Source organism: Hyperolius riggenbachi, chromosome 7 (assembly GCF_040937935.1).
Source record: "Hyperolius riggenbachi isolate aHypRig1 chromosome 7, aHypRig1.pri, whole genome shotgun sequence".
NCBI classification, from domain to species: domain Eukaryota; kingdom Metazoa; phylum Chordata; class Amphibia; order Anura; family Hyperoliidae; genus Hyperolius; species Hyperolius riggenbachi.
This window is the reverse complement of record NC_090652.1, coordinates 212,958,110-212,979,317: the sequence shown is the minus strand read 5'-3', so window position 1 is coordinate 212,979,317 and position 21,208 is coordinate 212,958,110. Positions and strand designations below refer to the sequence as shown.

General features: G+C 44.6%; 1 protein-coding gene across 4 annotated transcripts in view; it reads right to left on the bottom strand.

Annotated features, from left to right (window-relative positions):
- LOC137524808 (aldehyde oxidase 1-like) overlaps positions 1-21,208 on the bottom strand; it is a 279,754-nt gene that overhangs the window by 114,440 nt on the left and 144,106 nt on the right. For all 4 annotated transcript variants that reach the window (XM_068245130.1, XM_068245132.1, XM_068245133.1 and 1 more), the window contains 4 exons: positions 20,510-20,694; positions 17,274-17,436; positions 12,206-12,292; positions 11,358-11,527 (listed from right to left, as the gene is read on the bottom strand). In XM_068245130.1, coding sequence (XP_068101231.1) covers positions 11,358-11,527; positions 12,206-12,292; positions 17,274-17,436; positions 20,510-20,694 — 605 coding nt within the window. The remainder of the gene's footprint in view (positions 1-11,357; positions 11,528-12,205; positions 12,293-17,273; positions 17,437-20,509; positions 20,695-21,208) is intronic.

Sequence of the window (21,208 nt, the reverse complement as noted above, 5' to 3'; positions counted from 1 at the left end):
CCCAAAATTTTGTTAGCTTTAGCTGCAGCTGCTTGGCATTGAGTACGATAATTTAACTTGTTGTCAATGAGTACTCCTAAGTCCTTCTCCAAGTTTGATGTCCCCAACTGTATCCCATTTATTTTGTATGGTGCTAGACCATTAGTACGTCCAAAATGCATGACCTTACATTTGTCAACATTGAATTTCATCTGCCATGTATGTGCCCATATAGCCATCCTATCCAGATCCTGTTGCAATATGACACTATCTTCCTGAGAGTTGATGATTCTGCACAATTTTGTATCATCTGCAAAAATAGCAACATTGCTCACTACTGCATCTACTAGGTCATTAATAAATAAATTGAAGAGCACTGGACCCAGAACAGACCCCTGTGGGACCCCACTGCTAACAGTCTCCCATTTTGAGTACGATCCATTGACCACAACTCTTTGTTTTCTGTCCATTAGCCAGTTCCCTATCCATGAACACAGACTCTTCCCCAGTCCTTGCATCCTCAACTTTTGCACCAGTCTTTTGTGGGGAACAGTGTCGAAGGCCTTTGCAAAGTCCAAGTATATCACATCTACAGCATTCCCAATATCCATATTAGCATTCACTACCTCATAAAAGCTGAGCATGTTAGTCAAACAGGACCTGTCTTTAGTAAACCCATGTTGATGCTGAGAAATAAGATTATTTTCTACTATGAAGTCATGTATAGTATCTCTTAGTAACCCCTCAAATAGTTTGCATACAACTGATGTTAAACTTACAGGTCTGTAATTTCCTGGATCAGATTTTTTGCTCTTCTTAAATAATGGGAAAACGTGGGCTGTACGCCAATCCACTGGGACTCTGCCAGTTGCAAGAGAGTCACAAAAGATAAGTTAAAGGGGTTTATCTATAACTGAACTTAATTCCCTTAGGACCCGAGGATGCATGCCATCCGGGCCAGGTGCCTTGTCTATTTTTAATTTATTTAGTCTTGCCTTCACTTCTTCCTGCGTTAAGTATTTAATATTACAGTTAGAAGATTGAGACTCTTCCGCTTCTGTAGTTTGCAACAGTGCTGTTTCTTTTGTGAAGACAGAAGCAAAGAAAGCATTTAATAACTCTGCCTTACCTTGGTCATCCACCATTGAGTTCCCATCCTCATCCTTTAGGAGTCCTATACAGTCAATCTTTCTTTTTTTAGAGTTAATGTACTTGTAAAACTTTTTTGGGTTAGATTTGATATCCTTAGCGATTTGTTTTTCAGCTTCAATCTTTGCCTGCCTAATTTCTTTTTTACAATTTTTATTGCACTCCTTATAATTGCTTAGTGCAGCCTCGGTCCCCTCCTGTTTTAAGACCTTATAGGCATTCTTTTTCCTCTTCATTTTATCTTTAACCTTTCTATTCATCCATAGAGGCCTTTTTTTATTCCTAGACATTTTGTTTCCATATGGGATATACATACTACAGTATTGATTGAGTATAAGTTTAAAAGCTTGCCATTTCCCTTCAGTGTCTTCCCCTTGTAGTACATTATCCCAGTTCACCAAACTTAGTGCCTGCCTAATTTGAGTGAACTTTGCTTTTCTAAAATTCATAGTTTTAGTGGTCCCGCTGCCCCGTGGCCTATCAGTCACCAGATCAAACGTTATCATGTTGTGATCACTATTTCCCAAATGTTCTTGAACCTGCACATTTGATACATTATCTGGTCTATTAGAAATGATCAGATCCAGTAACGCATTCCCCCTAGTTGGTTCAGTTACCATTTGAGTCAAGTAATTGTCCTGTAGTGCTGCCAGAAATCTGCTGCTTTTACCAGAATGGGTAGCCTCAATACTCCAGTCAATGGGCTCGATTCACAAACCGGTGATAACCCAGTTATCACGCCTAAAAGACTTTAGGCGTGATGACCTTTTCACCACTGAGTTATCACCGATTTTTCCTGCTCTTCGCGCGAAGTTACCGCGCGTAAGCGCGTTCGCGCGTACGCGCGTGAGAGCGCGCGCAAAGTCCCATAGGGCTTAATGGGAGCTTCGCGCGAAGCGTCGGGTGTTGCGCGCGCACTTACGCGCGTACGCGCGGCAACTTCGCGCGAGTTTCTTCTTATCATGCCTAAAGTGACTTTAGGCGTGATAAGGGCCTTTTCACCATGGTGCTAACACTTTGCACCGCTTTGTGAATCGAGCCCAATGTCTGGAAAGTTGAAGTCGCCCATAAATATGACCTCATTTTTACCTGCAGCTTTTTCAATCTGCTGTAGTAATCGCAGTTCTGCAGCTTCATTAATAAGAGGTGGCCTGTAGCATACCCCAATAAGCAATTGGCAACTTTTATTTCCACCATGAATATTCACCCAAACGGACTCCCCATCTTCGCAATCTTCCTCCATCTCATCGTTGAGGACAGCTGTAAGAGAATTCTTAACAAAGAGACAAACCCCTCCACCTTTTTTCCCTGTTCTATCCCTCCTAAACACATTGTATCCTTTTAAATTAGCTATCCAGTCATGGCTTTCATCCATCCATGTCTCGGTTATTCCCACAATGTCATAGCCTTTGTCATTCAGAATGAACTCTAGTTCGTCTATTTTATTTGCAAGGCTCCGAGCATTGGTTACCATGCACTTTATATTTTTACCACCACATTTACCAATTTTGTTTACATGAAATGGGCTACTTGAATTTTTACCAACCTCCTTAATCTTTACACTGTCCCTACCCCCCTCTCCACCCTCCATAATGATAGGTTCCCACTGTCTTTTTACCTCATCTTGTCTACGTATTGAGACTTTATCCTCCCGCCTCCCCCCAGATCCTAGTTTAAAATCTCCTCCAACCGTTTAGCCATCTTCTCCCCCAATGCAGCTGCACCCTCCCCATTAAGGTGCAGCCCATCCCTGCTGTAGAACCTGTAGCCGACTGCAAAGTCTGCCCAGTTCTCCAGGAACCCAAACCCTTCCTTCCTACACCAATTTCTCAGCCACTTATTTAACTCCCTAAGCTCCCTCTGTCTCTCAGATGTAGCACGTGGCACTGGCAGTATTTCAGAAAACACCACCTTGGAGGTCCTTGCTTTAAGTTTATCTCCAAGTACCTGAAAATCATTTTTGAGGACCTTCCATCTCCCACTAACTTTGTCATTGGTGCCAATGTGTACCATGACAGCCGGGTCTTCCCCAGCCCCACCCAGTAATCTGTCAATTCTTTCCGCTACATGCCGAACCCGAGCACCCGGGAGGCAACAGACTGTACGGCATTCGCAGTTTCTTCGACAGATTACCCTATCTGTGCGCCTAATAATTGAATCCCCTACCACCAGTACCTGTCTAGCCTTAGCTGCACTCCTATTCCCTTTCTCGTTACAGCAGTCTGCCCCTTGGTTGCTAAGGAGCACATCCTGCTGCAGCATTGCTACTCCTGAATCATCCTCCCCAATATTACGCAAACAAGCATACTTATTAGTGAGGGACAACTCGGGACTAGCCTCCCTGCCACTTTTTCCCCTACCCCTTCTAACTGTGACCCAACTAGCGGCTGCCTCTTCTTCTTAGTCCGGCTGTACTCCACCCTCCTCATCTTCAACGGTTCCATCCAGTGTCTGGATCGTGAGATCCAAGCTCTTCTCCATGTTGTGTATGCTTCTCAGTGTTGCGAGATGCTTATTTAGCTCTGCGACTTCCGCCTCTAACTGAGCAACATGCACACACCCAGGGCAACAGTAAAACACCCTCAATCCGCTGATCAAGGCATGCATACATGTTGCAGGATGTACACTATACAGCATAGTCCAACATGATGACTTTTGTGTGGGGAAAAATTATTTAAAGTAAACTGTGGCGGTAAAAGATGAAACGGGAGATTGAGTGTAGCTGGGGAGGAGGATAGGGAGAGTAAGTAAAGTTGGGGAGTGTGGGGAGTGAGGGGAAGAGAAGGGGGGGGGAGGGGGCGGGAGGGGGGAGGAGGGGAGGAGGAGGGGTGGAGGTGGAGTGAGTGAAGTTGCGGTGGAGTCCTCAAAATTTAAAGACTACACCACAACGTGCCTAGCACATTCTAACCAATGCAAAAAAACGCAATATTGATTGAAGGTTTTTTTTTTTTTTTAGTCCTTACCTACTTCCTCTCACCACTCTCTTTGTGCCTGTTTTTAACGCCTATGCCACTTGTGTCGCAGCCACTTAGTGAGCAAGCCACAGACTGAGTCCTGAAGCTGACCAAATACCTCCTGTTGCAGCTAGTCCCTCCCCCTAGCCAATTGCCTGCTGCAAAACAAACTAGAGGGAAAAGAAAACAAATTGTACTTTTAAAAACTGACACTTGCTGCTTAATATCAGATGAACCACAACAGACAATCCACCAGATATTGCAGCAGCAAAAAACAATATACAAACAGCAATGTAATATAATTAGTGCTCACAATTTCCAGCAGTGAAGTGAAGCAGCCCTCCACCAAGATTAGAGGTTTGGCCTACACTTCCTGTTTAATTTAACACCTGTGTTGCAGCTAGTCCCTCCCCCTAGCCAATTGCCTGCTGCAAAACAAACTAGAGGGAAAAGAAAAAAAATTGTACTTTTAAAAACTGACACTTGCTGCTTAATATCAGATGAACCACAACAGACAATCCACCAGATATTGCAGCAGCAAAAAACAATATACAAACAGCAATGTAATATAACTAGTGCTCACAATTCCCAGCAGTGAAGTGAAGCAGCCCTCCACCAAGATTAGAGGTTTGGCCTACACTTCCTGTTTAATTTAACACCTGTGTTGCAGCTAGTCCCTCCCCCTAGCCAATTGCCTGCTGCAAAACAAACTAGAGGGAAAAGAAAAAAAAAATGTACTTTTAAAAACTGACACTTGCTGCTTAATATCAGATGAACCACAACAGACAATCCACCAGATATTGCAGCAGCAAAAAACAATATACAAACAGCAATGTAATATAATTAGTGCTCACAATTCCCAGCAGTGAAGTGAAGCAGCCCTCCACCAAGATGCGCGCGTAAAATTTTACGCACATAAAGTTTTGCGCGCGAAAAGCTCGTTTAGACGTGCTAAGGGGGTTTTCACAGGCGTTCTAACAGTTAGCACCGCTTTGTGAATCAAGCCCTTCATGTTTTGGATGTGGTAAGAGGGGAGGGTACACCTGATGAATAGAGATGGCTTGAACCTCCGATTTTTGGTTCATGAACCTCGAACGCGAACTTCCGCAAAAGTTCGGTTCGCGCAAACTTTCGCGGACCACAATAGACTTCAATGGGGATGCGAACTTTGAAAACCAGAAACATTTATGCTGGCCACAAAAGTGATGGAAAAGATGTTTCAAGGAGTCTAACATCTGAGTTTTTGCATGGATGAGTGGAATACATGCCAAAAGTCCCAGGAAAAATCTAGATTTGACGCAAAGCAGCCTTTTAAGGGCAGAAATCACATTGCATGCTAAATTGGAGGCCTAAAGTGCTTTAAAACATCTTGCATGTGTATGCATCAATCAGGGAGTGTAATTAGAGTACTGCTTCCCACTGACAGACCAAACTCACTGTGTAACGCACTGCACACAGCTGTTTGTGTAGTGACGGCCGTGCTGGACTGGTGCGCACCATGGCGAGAGTGCAGGCCGTGGGGGTTTTCAAGCCCGTATGGTCGCCGGGCTAAGAGGTAGCTCAATGACAGAACAACAGTGACTGTCCAGCTGATCGAATTTGGTCTGTCCACAATGAAGCAACAACCTTATTATCTTGGGTGTGCCCCTCCCCCCCCCCCACAGCATCTCTGCCTGCATCTCTGCAGGCAGAGATGCTGTGTGTGGGGACCGACTTAGTCTTTGGGCAGGCCTGAGCGTGCTTTGCAGACCAGGCATCCGTGGTCAGATGGACCCTTGACCCAACGCTGTGTGCCAGAGATGTCACCACTAGTGTTGGGCGAACATCCAGATGTTCGGGTTCGGGGTGGTTCGGCCGAACATGCCCCCGATATTCGGCATGTTCGTGCCGAACCCCGAACCCAATGCAAGTCTATGGGGACCCCGAATATATCCCTTTGGGGCCCCCTATAGGGTCCCAGCATAAAGGGAGAGCATGCCCCAAATGCGGGGGGGGGGGGTCGGAAATGCCCCCACCCCTCCCCGCTAAGCTCTCCCTTCTGCTGGACCCTATAAAATTAAATATAAGTCCCCCGAAAGTACCTGGCAGGCTGGCAGGAGGAGGGCAGGAAGAGTGCAGCCGGAGATCATAGGCGCTAGTACCATCTGGTACTTCCGCCCTCTCTCTGACGCACTTCCTGTTTACATTTGAAGTCGCGTCAAGAGAAAGCAGAAGTACCGCAATGACACGTACGAGGGTACGTGTCATCATGTAGATGACGAGTACCCTCGTACGCATCATCACGGTACTTCTCTCTTGACGCGACTTCAAATGTAAACAGGAAGTGCGTCAGAGAGAGGGCGGAAGTACCAGATGGTACTAGCGCCTATGATCTCCGGCTGCCCTCCTCCTGCCAGCCTGCCAGGTACTTTCGGGGGACTTATATTTAATTTTATAGGGTCCAGCAGAAGGGAGAGCTTAGCGGGGAGGGGTGGGGGGCATTTACGACCCCTCCCCCCGCGTTTGGGGCATGCTCTCCCTTTATGCTGGGACCCTATAGGGAGCTTTGTTCGGCCGGACACGGCTGTGTTCGGCCGAACACAGAAGGCCTGTTTGGGTTCGGGCAGCGTTGCCGAGCACCCTCCCGAACACCATGAGGTGTTCGGGGGGTGCCGAACCGAACCCGAACAGGCCAAAATCCGGGCGAACCCGAACAGTGGCGAACACTATTCGCCCAACACTAGTCACTACTTGCCTTTCAACATCATGGTACAGTTTAGGTATCGCCTTTTTTGAGAAATAATTGCGGCCTGGTATCTTCCACTGCGGTGTGTGGCTTTGCTTTTGTGTGCTGCTTTTCCTCAGCTGGTGATCCCATTGCAGTTTGTGCTTTGTAATCATGTGCCTTCGTAAGGTAGTTGTTCCTACGTGGGTCTTGGTCTTTCCATGGCTCAATTTTCAGTGGCAGAGAGTACAGATGGCATTGCTCTCATCTGAGGCAGACACACAAAAAAAATTCCACACCACTGAGCCCTGTGATGATGGCACTTTGGTGATGGCTGCCGACGGAGTGTTAAGTGGGGTGCCAGAATCAGAGCAGGAGGAGGAAGATATGTCATGCTTCCATGCGGAAGCTGAGGAAGATGAGGTGTTCTGTGTTAAATAGTCAACTACGTCCTGACAATATTCTTCTGAACACTGTACTTTGGTCGAGGGCCGCACGAAATCACGACAGTGCAACCTCGAACAGACATGCCAGGTGGCCTGCCTCTGGCTCTGCCTCTTGTTTTGTCCATATGGGGGGGGGGTGAAGTGAAAGGTATGCACTGACTTGGCTAATACAATGTACGGTTACACAGGTGCAGTAAACAGGTTACAGTGACTGCTGGTACAACAATGTGCGGTTACACAGGTGCAGTAAACAGGTATGCACGGATTAGTATATAAAACAGCATGCGGTCACACAGGTGCAGTGAACAGGTATGCAGTGGCTGATATTACAAATGTGCAGCTGTCTCACACACACACACACACACACACACACACACACACACACACACACACACACACACAGGTACAGTGAACAGGTGCAGTGACTGGTGGTGGTATATAACACTTCATGCGCTCATGTAGGTAGGTAGGTAGGTGCACTGAACAACAACAGGTAGATATATGCAGTGATAGGTATTACAAATGTGCAGCTGTCACACACACACACACACACACACACACACACACACACACACACACACACACACACACACACACACACACACACACACACACAGAGGTACCATGAACAGGCACAGTGACTGGTGGTATTAAATATTCCACTGCGTACGCTCATATAGGTAGGTGGGTGCACTGAACAACAGGTAGGTATATGCAGTGATGGGTATTACAAATGTGCAGCTGCCTGTCACACACACAGGTAGTCACTGAATGTGCTGGGCCTGGCAGTGGCAGTAGGAATTACCAAGGGGCCAATGTCCAGCAGCTAAGACTGACTGACAGGGCTGTATATGCAACACAAGTGTCTGTGGGAAACACACACAAAAAAAGAAAATAGATCACAAGAACAACATTAGCTCTCAAAAGAGCTGTTGAGGATGGGGAGTGCTTTTTAGCAATAAGGATCAGCAAGAAAGAGCAACCTAACATGCCTAACTGAGCTTTCCTTAATGTCTATGCAGCACCTCTCCCTTCTCTAATTACTGCAGCCACACGAGTGAGGGAAATGGCTGACGCTGCCTGCTATTTATGAGGGGGGGGGGGGTCAAGAGGGAGTGTAGCCTGATTGGCTACCCTGTGCCTGCTGACTGTGATGTATAGGGTCAAAGTTGACCCTAATGATGTAGTATAGGAGGCGGGTCGAACCACCATAAAGTTTGCGTTCGTTTGTGAACGCGAACCACCGAAGTTTGCGTGAATAAGTTTGCGGTCGAACCGTTCGGGCCATCTCTACTGATGAAGGATGGAGCCTTCATCCCGACAAGCGCACAGTTTAGCCTTCCGTGTGAAAGAGGTCTAACATAAGGCAGGTGCTGCTTTGAGTCAGAGCACTTGCCTTTTTAACTCTAAGTTTAAATTTACAGTTCTGGAATACACCACGGTTTCTGGATTTGTTCAATATTGTACAATATTGTTGTATTGATTCAAAAGCAAGTCAAATTAGTTATGAACTTTTGTAACTAATTATGGAATCATAACTTCCTCTGGATCAACAGGGATATATGAGGGAGCAGGCGGTGTTGTACTTGTTTTCTGGTTGAACTTGATGGACGTATGTCTTTTTTCAACCCAAATAACTATGTAACTGGACAGCAGCAGTGCTTTGGGGACATTTGGAAGGCTATCCCATAATGCATTGGTCTACTGGAGTACATAGTCAGCAGCTGCAAATTAAAGGATTCAAAACTGTATCTGTGGTGTCATGTCTAATTGTACACCTGGATTATGTGGTAAATGGCCCCAACCAAAGTTTTAAAAGTAGCTGCCACATTATAGATTCATTGAACTGCTATAAATGCAGTAGTTAGTAAGATCATTGCTTCAGAGGAGATAGGGCATTTAGGGTGGGGAGGGGGCTAGGGTTTGACTCAAAAAATAAACACAAATGTCAACTGTCTATTTTAACAAAATTTGAACAGGAGCACCAACAAACCTGAAAGGCTAGGCAGGAGGCTCTTCTCATCGAATTAGAGTAGAGACAGGGCCTTCAGTGTTACAGTAGGGATGAAGCGTACTTTTCATTGACTGTATTCTTCACTGTACTCAACGCAACGCGAACATAAGGGCCTCGATTCATAAAGCATTACCGCATGCGGTAATGCAGAAAACTGCAAACTTTACCGATCACTTAGGAAAATGTTAATTCATAAAGGCTGTTACTGCATGAAAGATTGAAGTTTCTGAGCATTGAGGTAAATTACTGACTTGTGTGGTAAACACCTCAACACATGTTAGCAAATGTCAGTAAATGTCAATTCATAAAGACTAGATCATGTGGTAAAAACCTGAAAAATGACCGGCTCCTCTGGGCTGGCGAAATGAGAGCAGTAACTGTGTGAGTCTGTGGGAAGCCAGTGTGACTCACACAAGCAGAGGGGGATAAGCTATGACTGACAGGAGCAGAGCCAATAGAAACAGTTCCCATCTCCTTCAGGTCCTGCTGATGGGATGCTGATAGGAAGCACAGATTTTTAATCGGAACAAATGTTTCTACCCCCACGCAGTGAGCAGAGAGAAGGGGACAAATGAAGTTTCCCTTGCAGCCCTTTAGCAGTGTTTAGCCTCTTCCGTTCTAGTTTGAAGATAAATAGTTAGTATAGGGAAATCATATAAGTAGGGCATGTGTGACGTCTCCTAGAAGTTCATTTAAGCTGTGGCAATTAAATAAAATGTTAAGAAAGACTAATAGACAGATTCAGAGCAAATTCAGGGCAAGCAGAGGCAGTATAACAAAACATGCACATCTAAACGGAAGTTGGGATGCCTCTTATGGCCCATACTCACGAGGGACTTTTGTCGCCTCAACACGCGGCGCGCGCGTGTTGCGGCGACAGGTCGCCCGTGAGTATGGGCCGCGCGCACCCCGAACTGTCGCCCGGAACGGGCGCGCAACCCGAACTGTCGCCCGTCGCTGATGTCGCCAGGCGATTGAAATGTTCAATCGCCTGGCGACAGTCGCCGCCGCAACTCCGCCGCAGCTGTCGCTAGTCCGCGTGAGTACGCGGACTAGCAACAGCAACCTCCATTGGGATACGCATAGCTTCCGGCGGGGGGAGGAGGAACGTCGGCGACAGCTTCCGTCGCGGCCGCTGGTCCCTCTTCCGCGTGTGTACGCGGAGGGACGTGGCGACGAGCTGTCGCCGGCCTGTCGCCCACACGCTCACGTGTGCTGGCGACAGGCTACTTTTGCTGCCCGTGAGTATGGGCCATTATATTGTAATGCTGTCTCTGCACAGAGAACAGCAATGCAACAACACAGGCAGCTACTCTTCTGATGTTACCGACAGTTTACTTTGGTAAATCACAGCACTTCTATCACACCTGCGAAAATTTGTATGAATTAGCACACAAAAGTCTAAAATACCGAATGCTGTATTTTTCCGGCCAGATTTTTTTTACCGCGTGCACAGCCTTTTATGAATTGACCCCCATGTGCTGCGCCACTATCCCGATCTGTTAAGTTGCATTCCTGCTGTTACAGGGAACAAAACACAATGGGCACTGTGAAAGTGGCCTTAGTGATTTGGTAACATTAAGGGACCCCAAAAGGTAGTGAAAATAACAATTTACATCTTTCCCATTTTGCCCCTCCAAGCCACACAAAAAGACCCTTTTTTAATAGCAACATATTCCTTCGACATGTCATGATCTTCCCTCTGATGTATTTGGTTTCTATTGCTGCTCTCCAGCGGCAAGAACAAAACATCTGAATATTTTTCTCAACTTCTTCACTGATGTTTGGATTCAGGACCTCATTTATTTATTGTACTTATAAAGTGTCAAAATATTACGCATCGCCTCATGACTAAATAAAACATTATGAGTTATTTTTACTGAACAGAGTCATATTTAAACAATGCCAGCTCCTGTCTGTCAGGATTAACTGAGAGGAAATTTCCAAAGTGGAGATGTAGGCTAGAATAAGAACCTGACAGAATTGATTTTTTTCTGACCATAATTCTACTATAAGCATATAGATTTTAGGATAATAAAGAAAGTAAACAGTGAAATGCACAAAATGACACCTTTTGCTGCCTTTGGAGGATTTGCAATCATTTTACTTACAGAATCTTGGCATGAGCTTTTTTGCTGGTGACAAATGCAATACAAAGTTCTTGATCCACTTTTGGCATGTCATCTACATACACTGCTTCTCCTGTGGCTTGTATGATACCAGACTGGTTCACTACTGGGCGGCCAACAGAGTCCTGTCCTGGCTGACTGGAGTCAACTTCCTGTATAAAATACAAAATAACATACTCAAATTAAAAAAAAATGACATCATCAGGATGGGTGCAGGCTGTTCGTCTCTGCAGGTCAGTCAGTAAGTCAGGTGTTCATCAGTCGGAGGTATTATTAATATTATACATATATATATATATATATATATATATATATATATATATATATATATACGGTAGAGATACATATACATATATATATATATATATATATATATATATATATATATATATATATATATACACATACACAAACACCCCACCTAAAAAAACAGAAACTTGCAGGAAGGTTTCAACAAAAAAAGACACCCCTACATGACATGACACATGACAAGTGTAAATGGCCCCCAGTGAATGTTTAACAGCTGGCTGACATACCCATTGGGCAATTTCTGATTTTAAGAAATACTTTGAAAATGTGTGTTTTATATGCACATTAGAACAATGTAAGCAAACTTACATGTTTACTATTATTCCTTGCAATGTATGTCTACAATTAAACAGAAATGCCACATTTAGTGAAAGGGGGGTGGGAGCTATCTTTAAGGTTTCTGAGGAACAGTTACCATTTGCATTTTTTCCCCTAAAGCATCGGCCATGGGAAACCCTCCTGGCTGGTGGGGGTTTATAGGAGTTAAAAGACATTCATTTAGTTTAATAATTAATATGTACCTGGAAAACCTGTAATGTTTTAGGTGCTGTAGTCTCAAAATCACGAATAGCACTAAGATACTCTGGAGCCTTCATAGAAGTGGAGACCTGAAGATATTAAACAAGAATAGTCAGATAAAAACATACTAGTAAGTAAACAACCAATTAAAGACCTAAAGACATTAAACAAGAATAGTCAGTTAAAAGCATACAGGTAAGTAAACAAGCAATTAAAGACCTGAAGACATTAAACAAGAATAGTCAGTTAAAAGCATACAGGTAAGTAAACAAGCAATCAACAGGGCAGCATTTACCCAGGGCCGGCCCGCCCATGAGGCGGGGTGAAACATTTGCCTCAGGCGGCACTTCTGGGGGGGCGGCACCCGCCCCGTGGGTGTGGGGGAGCCGCCCGAGCTGGAGGGGATAGCGGACCCCCCCCTCCCTCGCCTGGTTCCCCTATCCTCCGCTCCCCTCCTGCTTTAAGGAGTTATGTCGCTGGCTGAATTGTAAGAGGCAACGGCCCGCAGGAAGTGTCGTCAGTGGAGCGCACGCTTAACAAGGAAGAGGTGAGTGACCCCGCCCGTTGCCTCTTACAATTCAGCCAGTGACATAACTCCTTAAAGCAGGAGGGGAGCGGAGGATGGGGGACCCAGGCGAGGGAGGGGGGGGGGGTCCGACCCCCCTCCCCGCCGCTAGGCCCAATACCCCCGTCCTGCCCGCTACCCCTCCAGCTCGGCGGCGGCGCCCCCCCCCACGGGGGGAAGGGGGGGGGGGCGACAGCAATAATTTTTTTGCCTCAGGCGGCAAAAAGTCTAGGGCCGGCCCTGCATTTACCATAAGGCACTGTAGGCATGTGCCTACAGGCGCCTGAAGTTGGAAGTTGGAAAGGCGTCTCACTCCCCTTCCCAAGTGCCTCCCTCCTGCCTTGCCTATGCAGAGTCCTGAATGGAGTGTGAATAAGAGTTTACTCATCTGGGTCTTGGCATTCCAGTCACCAGATCAGTTGGGACACCTTTAGCTATCTAATACTAAGGATATCCCTGGCTACCTAATAGTAAAAGGCACATGTAGCTACCTATAGCAGGCAAGGGAAGTAAGGGAGAATTGACAGCTGGGCCAGCCAGCACTCTTGCAGCGCAGTTTGGAGGATGTTTGTAGGTGGAGGGTGAAGTCTAGGGTGCCAGGACACCTGTGCCTATAGGCTCCTGTGATGTAATTCTGGGCCAGGCAATCAATATTAAATGTAAAGTCACAAGAAAGGGTCAACACTGATTTGTGGTGGTATAGCAATAGCCATAACAGCTGATATGGCGCCATGGGGCAGAGGGGGACCAATTACTCCTTAATCTTTTCACTGATCTCTACATATATTATCTCCAGAAGTTATAACTGTACATTGCTAGCAATAAGAACAGAGTGATATCGGTGGTATACTATACATTGCCTTGTCCAATCATATATGCAGTGGCATAGCTAAGGAGCCCAGTCCAAGCTTTACATTGACCCTCCCCCCAGCACTCTATATATAACAATTGATATTGTGCACCAAAAACCTGCCAAGGACAACCATAATGTCAGAGGTACAAGAAGGGGATGGGGAACAGTTAATTCATGATTACTAATATTCAAAGCATCTGTAGAAGTGATATTTACCATCATAGGACCAATAGAGAGCTAATACTGTGATTGAGGTAGGGACCCTTGGGGCCCCTCTGGCTTAAGGGCCCCGATGCGGTCGCAACGTCTTCATCCCCTATTGCTACACCACTGCATACATGTAGAAACAGAAGATTTCGCCTAGGGTCAGGAAAGCCATGAAATATTTGCTGTGGGTCCCCGATTTGCAGTTCTGCCTTTGTTAGTAGATAAAATCCAACACATTTTTTGAAGCTGAAGTTCTGCTATTGGCCAAAAGAGATGGGGGTGCTTTCCACAATAGTGGGGGAAGTGTGTATAACTGCATAGCACTGCTTTCATTTGGGAGTGTTCATACATTTCTGGGATAGGAGGGTTTCACCGCTTTAAGGCAACCCTTTTATCTTCTCCAAAATAATAACATTTATACTTGAGATGAAGTAATGCAAAGACTATCAGTACGCTAAACAGGAAGTAATACGTGGACTTGTTACTATGGAAGATGCAATGATGCAGGCATCTCATTGATGTCGGCGATCATTGACACGTGGACTTACATCAATGAATGGGAATTGTGTTCCTATTCATTCATCTAACCTCGGGCGGCGGGTACCTGTGAGCGGTGGCCATCTGCTTCAATAGACGAATATCTACGCCCCTGTGTAGGAACTGAAATCCTGCAGGGCGTAGATATACCATCTTCAGCCCTTAGAGTGGTTAATCTGACAGGATTGGTTAGATTTTTGTCTATTAGCGGTCCCCAATAATCATTTCTGATCGTTCATATGAATATCCATTCGTAAACGATTGTTCAGCAGATTGTATCGTTAGTAGAGATGGCTCGAACCTCCGATTTTCGGTTCGTGAACCTCGAACTTGAACTTTTGAAAAAGTTTGCGAACCTGCGAACTTTTCGAACCGCAATAGACTTCAATGGGCAGACGAACTTTCAAAACTACAAACACTGTTTCTGGCCACAAAAGTGATGGATAAGATGTTTCAAGGGGTCTAAAGCCTCATCTACACTGTACAATTTTCTGTCAGATCTATTAGACGGATCTATTAGATAATTTCCAACCGGTCCATTCGGATTGCGTTAGATTTTGTAATAGATTCTGGGTACTTATCAAAGCAAAATCTATTGCAAAATTGATCTGAATCAATTTGGACGTCTACACACGATGCAATTTCTTATTAGATGTATTTAATAGATCTGTCTATCTGATGGAAAATTGTACCATGTAGATGAGGCTTAACACCTGGAGGGGGGCATGGCGGAGTGGGATACATGCCAAAAGTCCTGGGGAAAATTACATATTTGACGCACAGCAGGGTTATAATCCCTAAAAGGCAGAAATCACATTGCAATGCTAAATTGGAGGCCTAAAGTGCTTGAAAACATCTTGATGTGTGTACATGGATCAGCAGTTAGTGTAAGTAGTGTACTGCTTCACACTAACAGACCAAACTCACTGTGTAACGCACCGCAAATAGCTGTTTGTGTAGTGACGGCCGTGCTGGACTGGTGCGCACGATGGCGAGAATGCAGGTGATGGCAGTTTTCAAGCCCATATGGTCGGGCTGAGGCAGCTCAATGACAGAACAACAGAGACTGTCCAGCTGATCGAATTTGGTCTGTCCACAATGAAGCAACGACCTTATTATCTTGGGTGTGACCCCCCCAACACACTCATATAGGTCATTGCTTCATTGTGATACGCAAGCCCCTTCACCGCGGCAAGGTAACGATCACGAAGGGGAATTGACACATGTACATTGCTTTTGTTTTGTTGTTGCAGCCGCAGTGCAGCCAGAAAAATTAGGCAGGCATGTACACGCACCAGAAAAATTATTATTATGTTTGGTAGCAGCCGCCACTAGCAGCAGCAGCCATAAAAATTCAGGAATCCACCTGAAGTCCTGGACCCTGTTGGTGGTGGCGGAGAAGGCAGTCAAGCGGCCTGCAGGCAGAGATGCTGTGTGGGGACTGACTTAGTCTTGGGGCAGGCAGTCACACGGCGTGCAGGCAGAGATGCTGTGTGTGAGGACTTACTTAGTCTTCGGGCAGGCAGTAGCCCTCCGGGATCCATGCCTCATTCATTTTGATAAAGGTGAGGTACTGAACACTTTTATTGACCTGACTGCTGGTGGTATAATAGTATTGTGCAGTCACACAGGTGCAGGGAAAAAGTATGCACTGACTGGTGGTGGTATTGCATAATACAATGTGCAGTCACACAGAGGCAGTGAAAGGTATGCACTGAATGCGCTGGGCCTGGCACAGTACAGCAATTAGCAAGGCCCGGCTGTGACAGACAGGGCTGTATATGCAGTGTCAGTGGCGCGCGCACGCACGCACGCACGCACGCACGCACGCACGCACGCACACACACACACACACACACACACACACACACACACACACACACCAGAAGAACATTAGCTCTCAAAAGAGCTGTTTTGGGGTACTTTTCATCAACAAATATCAGCAAGGAGCAAGCTAACAGACCTCCTAACTATCACTTTCCCTATCTCTCCAATGTCTCTCCCTTCTCTCACTAATACAGCAGCACACAGAGTGAGAACATGGCCGACGCTGCTGCCTTTTATAAGGGGGGCTCTAGGAGGGAGTGCAGCCTGATTGGCTGCCATGTGTCTGCTGACTGTGATGTAGAGGGTCAAAATTTAGCACAATGATGTAGTATAGGGGGTGGGTCGAACTCGCTAAGTGTTCGCGGTTCACCACGAACTCGAACCAGCTAAGTTCGCGCGAACAAGTTCTCCGGCGAACCGTTTGGGCCATCTCTAATCGTTAGTGGCTACCTTTAGAGGTATGGTAGATCAGTGTTTCTCAACATTTTATTGGTATGTGCCCCTTTTAAAACCCTGTACTCACCAAGTACCCCCTAGCATAGTAAACATTATCACAAGTACCCCTTGACAAATCTATTTAATCGTAGTACATGATAATTGGTTCTAGACATTTTCCAAGCATTTTCTGTTGTTTTTAATTAGCTAAAATACTAATTTGGTGTTGTTTAAATAAGATTTATCATTTTCTTAAACTCTAAATTTGTTATTCTTTAAGTATATAAAGCCCAAGTAGCCCCTGGAACCATCAGAAGTACCCCCTGGGGTACGCATACCACACGTTGAGAACCTAGGTGGTAGATGACAGAACCTGCAGCTATAAGAAGGAGGGAGCATTGCCGACATTGGGGGTTGGGTGCAGCAAAACCCCATGGAGAAAGTGAATGTAGTCTTTTTACTCCTTCAAAAGTTCTACATTTGAAGTAAAAATCTGCTCTGAGAGTCTTCGTGCAAACAAGTTTCTATACCTCATGGCTCATCTTGCATCAAACTCAGTAAAAGCAAACATACTTTTGAAAAAAAAAAGAGAATTATACCTTATAACATCTGAATTGAGTTAATATTTAAATGTACTGTTACTTACTGGCTTTTGTAGATATTGCAGGACTTGCAGGTAGAATTTGAATAAAAAACTGATGATCAGAGACCTCCTATATTCAACTTTGCCATCAACAGCAGAGGGAGAAATAGGCACATCATTGAGGAGCTTCCGGCAGCCTTCATCCAGCATGTCATCATCCCAATGTCTACAAGGAGGACCACATAACAACTATTAGGCCTGTAAAGTCAACTCAGCTACCAGCAGATTTTAAGTCCTGAAAGTCGCCCTCAATGGATCACACTTGTTTTTTTCAGGCTGAGATCTGGGGAATTTGGAGGCCAAAGATAATGTGATTCATTAGCCCAAGGCCCCTTCATCCATTGCTGCATGCTCCAGTTCTGGCACATTGTAGGCATCACTGGTAGTGGACAGCTGCATGGGCACTCTGACTGGTCTGCAGATATGCAGTATGCTGAGTCTTCAGGCAACCTACTCTCCACCCCCAGCCTCATTCAGGGGTACTTTAAAGCTCACATTCACAAAACATTTTACTTGTGCAAAAACAAAACAAAAAAAAGTATAAAAATTGATTCAGTTGACATCTATTACTCTCCTGCTGTGTTCCCATACGACTAAAGCTGTTGAGGTTGTATGAACTGGTGCAAAAGCTATTTTTATTTTATGAAGCAGAACATTGTGTAAGAAAATGTTATATTTATTATGAATTCACACCTCTCACAGTACCTTAGAGTCCACAGTCCTAGTCCACAGTAAATGTCCCTCATAAGGAGCTTGATGCATAATCTCTACCATAGTTATCTATAGGCTTTATTGTAGTCAAAGGCCAATGGGGGGGGGGGGGGGGGGGGTTTGCAATGACATTATCAGTATCAAACAAGCACACACACACACACACACACACACACGCACATATACTCTACATTCAGGTCATGTCTCAGCCCAAGTTTGAGCTTATCCGTGGTAAGATATGCAGTTGTAGTGTATATCTTTACCTCTTAGAGTGATGTGAGCTATCTGAGTTTCCAGTAGGAATTTAAACACTTTTGGCATTTATTGCAATAATGCCTTTGTTAAACATTTATTTTTTTTGTTAAAGTATAGTCTTTGTGGGCAAAGATCTGAACCTTCTTCCCCCAAGGGCGTATTGCCATGAACACTTACCAATGTAACAGAAGCACCAAAAGCAAACTTTAAACTAGGACAGACACTTAGGCCATACCTTGATTCTAGCAAGATGGAGAGGATTCTTGCTCAGGACATTTAGGATCATTTTTATATAGAGAGTGGAAACTTTTCAAGATGGGTGGTGACCCCATGGTGGCCATTTTGAAGTCGGCCATTTTGAATTCAACTTTTGTTTTTTCAATAAGAGGGTCATGTGACACATCAAACTTATTGGGAATTAAAAAAGAAAAATGGTGTGCTTGGTTTTAACGTAACTTTATTCTTTCATGAGTTATTTACAAGTTTCTCTTTGTTTACAGCCATTGACATGTCGACGAGATTAACATGTGAGGAGCGGATAGAAATTGTGTTGATGTCTGGTGAACGCAGTAACCGGGTCATTGCAGCTGATTTCAATGCATGACACCCTACGAGACCACCCATCTCCCATGCTACAGTTATCAAACTGCTTGCTAAGTTTCGTGAAACTGGTTCAGGGTTGGATTAGCCAAAATGTGGATGCATGAAATCTGTCACTAATGAAGAAACATCAGTGGCTGTCCTAGCTTCATTCAGCAAGAGCCCACAGTGTAGCACTCGCCGCATGTCACTGGAGAGTGGCATTAGTCGAACATCCCTTCGGCAGATATTAGCTACTCACAAATGGCACCCTTACAAACTCCAGCTACTGCAGCATCTCAACGAGGATGACCCAGATCACTGAATTTGCAGAATGAGCAAAACAAAATTTGGAACAGGACCCTCAGTTTACGCAGAAGATTTTGTTCAGTGATGAGGCAAACTTTTATGTGAATGGTGAAGTTAACAAACAAAACCACCGCTAATGGTCTGACACTAACCCACATTGGATAGATCCCTCCAACACTGTTGGAACAAAACAATTGATGGTAGGGTGTGGTATATGGGGTACAAAGATAGTGGGGCCATTCTTCATCAATGGTAACAACAAGGCCACTGGAAATGCGAAATTGCTACATGATGATGTGTTTCCCTCTTTATGCACTGAAGCTGGCACGCTCCCTGAGTTTTTCCAGCAAGATGGTGCACAACCACATTATGGGTGTCAGGTCTGAGCATTCCTAGATGAACAGTTTCCTGGAAAGTGGATTGGTCGTCGTGGGCCAGTTGAAGGGCCCCCAAGGTGTCCCGATCTGACCCCCTTAGACTTTTATCTTTGCGGTCATCTGAAGGCAATTGTCTATGCTGTGAAGATACGAGATGTGCAGCACCTAAAACTATGGCTACTGGAAGCCTGTGCTAGCATTTCTCCTGCGGTGTTGCTATCAGTGTGTGAAGAGTGGGAGAAGAGGGTTGCATTGACAATCCTACACAATGGGCAGCACATTTAACATATTTTATAAGTGGTCAGAAACTTGCAAATTACTCATGAAAGAATAAAGTTACGTTAAAGCCAAGCACACCATTGTTTTTTGTGTGAAATTCCCAATACGTTTTCCCAATAAGTTTGATGTGTCACATGATCCTCTTCCTACTGAAAAAACAAAAGTTAGATTAAAAATGGCCGACTTCAAAATGGCCACCACCCATCTTGAAAAGTTTCCCCCCCCTCACATATACTAATGTGCCACAAACAGGAAGTTAATATCACCAACCATTCCCATTTTATTAAGGTGTATCCATATAAATGGCCCACCCTGTCGAATGGCAAACCCTTTTTCACAATCTCATGGTTGGCACACATTTCTGGAGCTACCACCCACCTTCAGATATATACAAAAACTAAAGTGAAGTAGGAAAAAAATGAATATGCAAAAACCTCTTGTGAAGAGAGGTTAAAACAAGTAAAATGTGTCATCCACTGCTTGTGTAATCTTGCTTAAAAAAACCTACAAATGATAGGAGGAAGAACCAGGCAAATTTTGTTTCAAGACATGGACCGTTGTTCTAAGGTCACACTGACTATGTGACATGCCCCACAAACGGCTCCTAATTCTATTCCACGTCTTTGGGAACGTGTTATAATATACCTGGATGATGGATGATGCAAATATTCTGATGAGATCAATTAGTAAAAATAAGTCAAACTTTTGATCTAAATCAGAGAAACCCACCTTCCTGTGAGAGCCTTCCCAGTGTTCTTTGCATATACAGTTGTAGAACTGACACCACCATAGAAAATGTTCATTTCTTTTATGATATCAGTACCATCCTTAAACTGCACTTTCATCCCAGCAATAACAAAAGCATAAGCATTTTCCTCCCTTTGAGCTTGTCTGAATGCAGATACAAACTGGTTCTGTACGGAAAAAAAGCAAGAAGTCATTTATTTATCAAGCACTATTGTCCATGGCGCTATGCAAAGTAAGAAGCAAAATATGGGTAAACATGAAAAAAACATGAAAAAATACACAAAATAAGTCAGCAGACAACAAACATCACAGTGACTAATGTTATGACTAACAAAATGTACAGCAAGATACAGGAAACAAAAAGGGATAATATCGTGGGCCAACTCCTACAGGAATGGCAGAGAGGTGGCTTTAGATCCTGCATATTCTGGTAGGCGAATGCAACATGCAAACACTGTGCCATTTTAATTAGACAATAGTCAACCTCAATAAGTCAATAAACTGCAGGCAGCCAGTATTTATGTCAGGTGATGACTGGTTAGAGCATCTCTTCACTGTTGTATAGCATGTAAAAAGGGATTATAAATATACATACACATATCTGAAGACCAAATTATTAATTTTCTGAGTCTATGTTAATAAATAGAGAAAAGAAGCCTGGAGGTCCCCCCACAGACAGAG